Source organism: Pteropus vampyrus, unplaced genomic scaffold (assembly GCF_000151845.1).
Source record: "Pteropus vampyrus isolate Shadow unplaced genomic scaffold, Pvam_2.0 Scaffold279, whole genome shotgun sequence".
Lineage (NCBI taxonomy): Eukaryota > Metazoa > Chordata > Mammalia > Chiroptera > Pteropodidae > Pteropus > Pteropus vampyrus.
This window is the reverse complement of record NW_011889060.1, coordinates 203,676-208,062: the sequence shown is the minus strand read 5'-3', so window position 1 is coordinate 208,062 and position 4,387 is coordinate 203,676. Positions and strand designations below refer to the sequence as shown.

General features: G+C 55.1%; 1 protein-coding gene across 5 annotated transcripts in view; it reads left to right on the top strand.

The window, feature by feature from the left end:
* GNG4 (G protein subunit gamma 4) overlaps window positions 1-3,563 on the top strand; it is a 35,854-nt gene extending 32,291 nt beyond the window's left edge. For all 5 annotated transcript variants that reach the window (XM_023520835.1, XM_023520834.1, XM_023520836.1 and 2 more), the window contains one exon: window positions 3,122-3,563. In XM_023520835.1, the coding sequence (XP_023376603.1) occupies window positions 3,122-3,250 (129 nt within the window). In that variant the 3' untranslated portion in view covers window positions 3,251-3,563. The remainder of the gene's footprint in view (window positions 1-3,121) is intronic.
* Window positions 3,564-4,387: the final 824 nt, after the last annotated feature.

The following is a 4,387-nucleotide window of genomic DNA, read 5'->3' as shown; positions in this document are numbered from 1 at the left end:
CAGGGCGCCGTGACGTCATCGCGTACTCGGTCCCGCAGGGCGCCGTGACGTCATCACGTACTCGGTCCCGCAGGGCGCCGTGACGTCATCGCGTACTCGTTCCCGCCATGCAGGCGCGCCCAGCCGAGCGAGCTTACAACTCAGCAAATGCACCTGTTGCCCCAAAACGACCGGGGGAGGCGATCTGAGGGCAGCTGGTTTTCCTGAAGGGAGCCCTGTGGCGGCAAATGCAGTGTCACCTTTGGAGGTGACAGAAAAGGCCCAGGTTAGCCCCGCGTGGATCCGGCAAGGCCAGACCCCGACGGCGCGGCTGCTGGGGACGTTAAGCGCGTCAAACCCGCCCCCAGGGACCCGGACGAGCCTCCCCAGCGGACACGGGGGAGGAAGCGGTGGTCGCAGCTCCGCAGGCCGAGCGCGGGTCTCGCCGCTTCACTGGAGCGCGCGCTGCTGGGAAGCGGGCAGCGCAGGCGCGAAGGCGTTAGCGGTGCCCGGCCGGGGCCACCGAGAAGATGCAGAAGCCAAGCCCGGCCGTCGTGTGGTTGGCTGCAGCTTAAGTGGCTGCCGTGTTTGGCTGTCCGGGGTGGGTTGCGTTTAAGTTTTGCTCCAGGGCCCAGGAGGCACCGACACTGGCTTAGGTCTAAGCCCGTGCAGGCCACCAAGGCACTGGAGCCACCCAGTCCGATGGCGTCCTCGCTTCACGGCCTGGAGGGAGGAGCCTCAGAGGTGACATTGGCGGTGTCCACCCAAGCGTAGGGGAGAGGAAGCGGGTCCCAGCTGAGCAGATTTACGGTCAGGGTTTCCTTGGCTAGACCGTCCCGAGATTAAACGATAGGACCTAAGAAACTCTAGGTTCGAGGCTCTTCCTCTGGTCACGTGTGTCCGCAGGTGGGAGGTCTGCAAGGACAGACTGTGCTGGCCCAGCCCTCGACAGTTCCCGTTTTCACGATCTGTCAGTCAGCCAGGGCAGCCCCTGGCTGGCCAGACCGCTGAGCTTCGAAGTCCGGCCCCTGTCTTACTGGACACGTGACCGTGGGCGGGCTCCGCTTCGTGCCTCGGCTTCCGCCTCCGTGAAGCGGCTTTGAGAATGTCACTTAGGTACTTCGGAAGGTGATGCATTTAGCCCGGTGCCTGGCGCATATTTTTACAGATGGTTTTGCACGGCTCTCTCTCTCGAACTTGTATCATATGGACCTGCCGCACGAGGAGACCCCTCAGTAGCATTCCAGAAAACTGTGTTTCTGCGCCTGCACGCTGGGGACTAGCCTCTGGACAAGGGGCGCAGGGTCACCAGGGTAACCGTCACGGTGAGCTGGATGAGGTCGACAGCCGTCCCCCCGCCCCCGCTATGGCCCCGAGTGGTGCGCAGCTGTTCTTTACGCGGTGATGCCAGTCATTACGGTGACCTCATAACTCTTCCGTCTCCCCATTTAGATCTTCCAGAGGGCAGAAGTCTTGCCTTATTCTTCGCCCTATATCCTCGCCATTAGCTAACAGATTTATTCATCTCAAACTCAGTAAATCCTTCCTGGATAAGATAATGAGGTTTGTAGAGAATTCAGAACAAGTGGAAGCGTGTCCAACAAATGAGACAGATGGGAACAGTGAAGACCGGAAAACCAGAGAGGGGACAGTGGCCAGAGAAGACATTCCTAAATGAACCATCCGGAAGAGCTCACTGGAGTTAGGGACTCAAAGCCAGCAGGTCCAAGAAGACTGCTGGCTCTTAGAGGGACAACGTGGTGGTCCCGTCACCGCCACCCTTTGGTGTCTGTCTGCTGGCCTGAGCATCGGATAAGCGCTTGCAGGCTTCGGAAAGCCTCGTTGGCAGGGTGAGTTCACGCACCGGCCACTCACTTGCCAGCACGTGACGCAGACCCCGAGGGCAGTGGGCTGGTAACTTCGCCTCCTTCTTAGTGAACGCTCCTGGGCACCTTGCCCTCTGCCGCCCAGCTCCTTCTCTGCAGCTCCTGGAGCTCAGCTAGGGGGATGGCTTGGTGTGCAAGAGCCATGTGTCCCCAGGCTTCAGATAAGCCTGGAAGGAAGATGGAGGGGCAAGAGCCTTATGGTGAGGGGATGGCCATTTGAGTTAAACCCTGTGTTCTTATGACCCGTAGCATGTGTGTTACGTGTATATCACACTATGACCCGTAGTATATGTGTGTTATGTGTATGTCACACTATGACCTGTAACGTATGTGTGTGTTATGTGTATGTCACACTATGACCCATAGCATGTGTGTGTTATGTGTATATCATGCTATGACCTGTAGCATGTGTGTTATGTGTATATCACGCTGTGACCCATAGTGTATGTGTGTGTTACATGGATAGCATGCTATGACCCGTAGTGTATGTTATGTGTATGTCACGCTATGACCCGTAATGTATGTGTGTGTTACGTGTATGTCACACGACCCGTAACGTGTGTTACGTGTATATCACGCTATGACCCATAACATGTGCATTACGTGTATATCATGCTATGACCCGTAGTGTATGTTATGTGTATGTCACGCTATGACCCGTAATGTATGTGTGTGTTACGTGTATGTCACACGACCCGTAACGTGTGTTACGTGTATATCACGCTATGACCCATAACATGTGCATTACGTGTATATCACTCTATGGCCCGTAGCATGTGTGTTATGTCTATATCACGCTTATGACATGTGCTGTATTGAGGATGAAGTGTCTCTCCATGTTGGTCACGAGAGTGGATTACAATAAGACAATTAATAATAATAATAATAATAAATACAATCACGCTGGCTTCGTCGGAGCCAGCACTCTGCTTTATTCACCTGGAAATGGCTTCACAGAGTAATTGCGAGGCCGCTGGCCCGGAGCCTCCACTCACCCCTCACCTGGGAGGACAGGCTTTCTGGGCTCCCCTGCCACCTCTTGTTCCTCCAGGCCGTGCTCTCCCTATGGGCAGCGTCTCTGTCCTGAGGGATGTGCCAGCACCTGTCTCCCTGGTCCACACAAAGCCTCTCCCCAGGCTGGGAATGGCCTGGCCACCGGCCACGCACACAGCAAAGCCTGTCCTCGGGCTTGTCCACTCTCCACGTGGACACTCAGAACTGGCCCCTAATCCCGCTCCTGTGCTGTGTCCCCGCAGGTGTCCCAGGCAGCCGCCGACCTCCTGGCCTACTGCGAGGCCCACGTCCGGGAGGACCCGCTCATCATCCCCGTGCCTGCGTCAGAAAACCCCTTCCGAGAGAAGAAGTTCTTCTGTACCATCCTCTGACTGCTTTGTGATGAAGAACCTCCTCTCCTGTCAGTAACGTCCGTGGGGACCCGCATGCTCGTAGCTTTAGGGGCGCCCCCTCCCGTCCCTGCCCAACCACGTTCACAGGGCAAGTCTCGTCTGTCCCTCGATTGTCTTCATTCCATCGATTTCACTTCTTCTTTTCATTTTCTTGTTATTTTCATTATTGGCAAAGAAAAAACGACCTTTTTGTAGCCAAATAACAAATGTGCCAAGTGAAAATAAGTAACGGTTTAAGGGCTTAAGTTTTTAAATATCAATTCCCAAGTTTAAATACATCGAGTTAATACATTTCAGTGGATAATTTATTGAAAACATGTATCTAACAATCTCCGTTCCCAATAACTCAGCATCAAATGAGAACATTTTGACACTGGAACAGATGGGTAAAATTTCAGCCCCTCCCTGAGAAAGCAGTTCTGGAAGCGCTTCCGTCATCCTGTTAAAAAGGAACTAAACCACAGCATCGAAGGGTTTTCTCACCGTGTGTTTTTCTGGGGCCACATGGCCCAGACACCGCCGAGAGCCCAGGCCAGTTTCCCACTGATTGTCACTGACCACTTCGGAGGTGGCCCTTCCACAGATGGGTGGATACTGTAGTAAGCTTGACCGTAAGTGTACACGGCGACAGCCAGCTAGCTGTTCCCGTGCTCCGCTGGCTGGCCACGGGCGTCATCTGCCTCTCCATGTGCCACCTCTCCCTGCTCCCTCCTGTGCTGGCTCCTTGGTCATTCCGACACAGGCCGTGTTAATAGGGGCCATTCTGGGTGCAGCGCTGGGCCCTGTGGGGTTTCGCCGGGGTGGCCCCTGCCCCGAGGAGTGAGTCACAGGGGCAGCAGCTCACTTGCGCCATCCTCTGATCTGGGCATTGACAAATATTTAAATATGTATTACTTATTTAATTCTCTCGCAATAAATAAATGCCGCGAGTGTGCATCTGTTCCAAAGAGGGGAAACCGAGGCACAGAATGATGGTGTGGTCTCCCCAAGGTTATAGGTAGTAAGCAGGAAAACCCGGACTTGAGTGCAGGCCGCCGGGTCCCAGGGCCTTCCCTGAACCCCTGGGCTACGCTGCCTTCCAGGTCTACCTGTTTGCAGGTGGGTGGACCGGCAGAC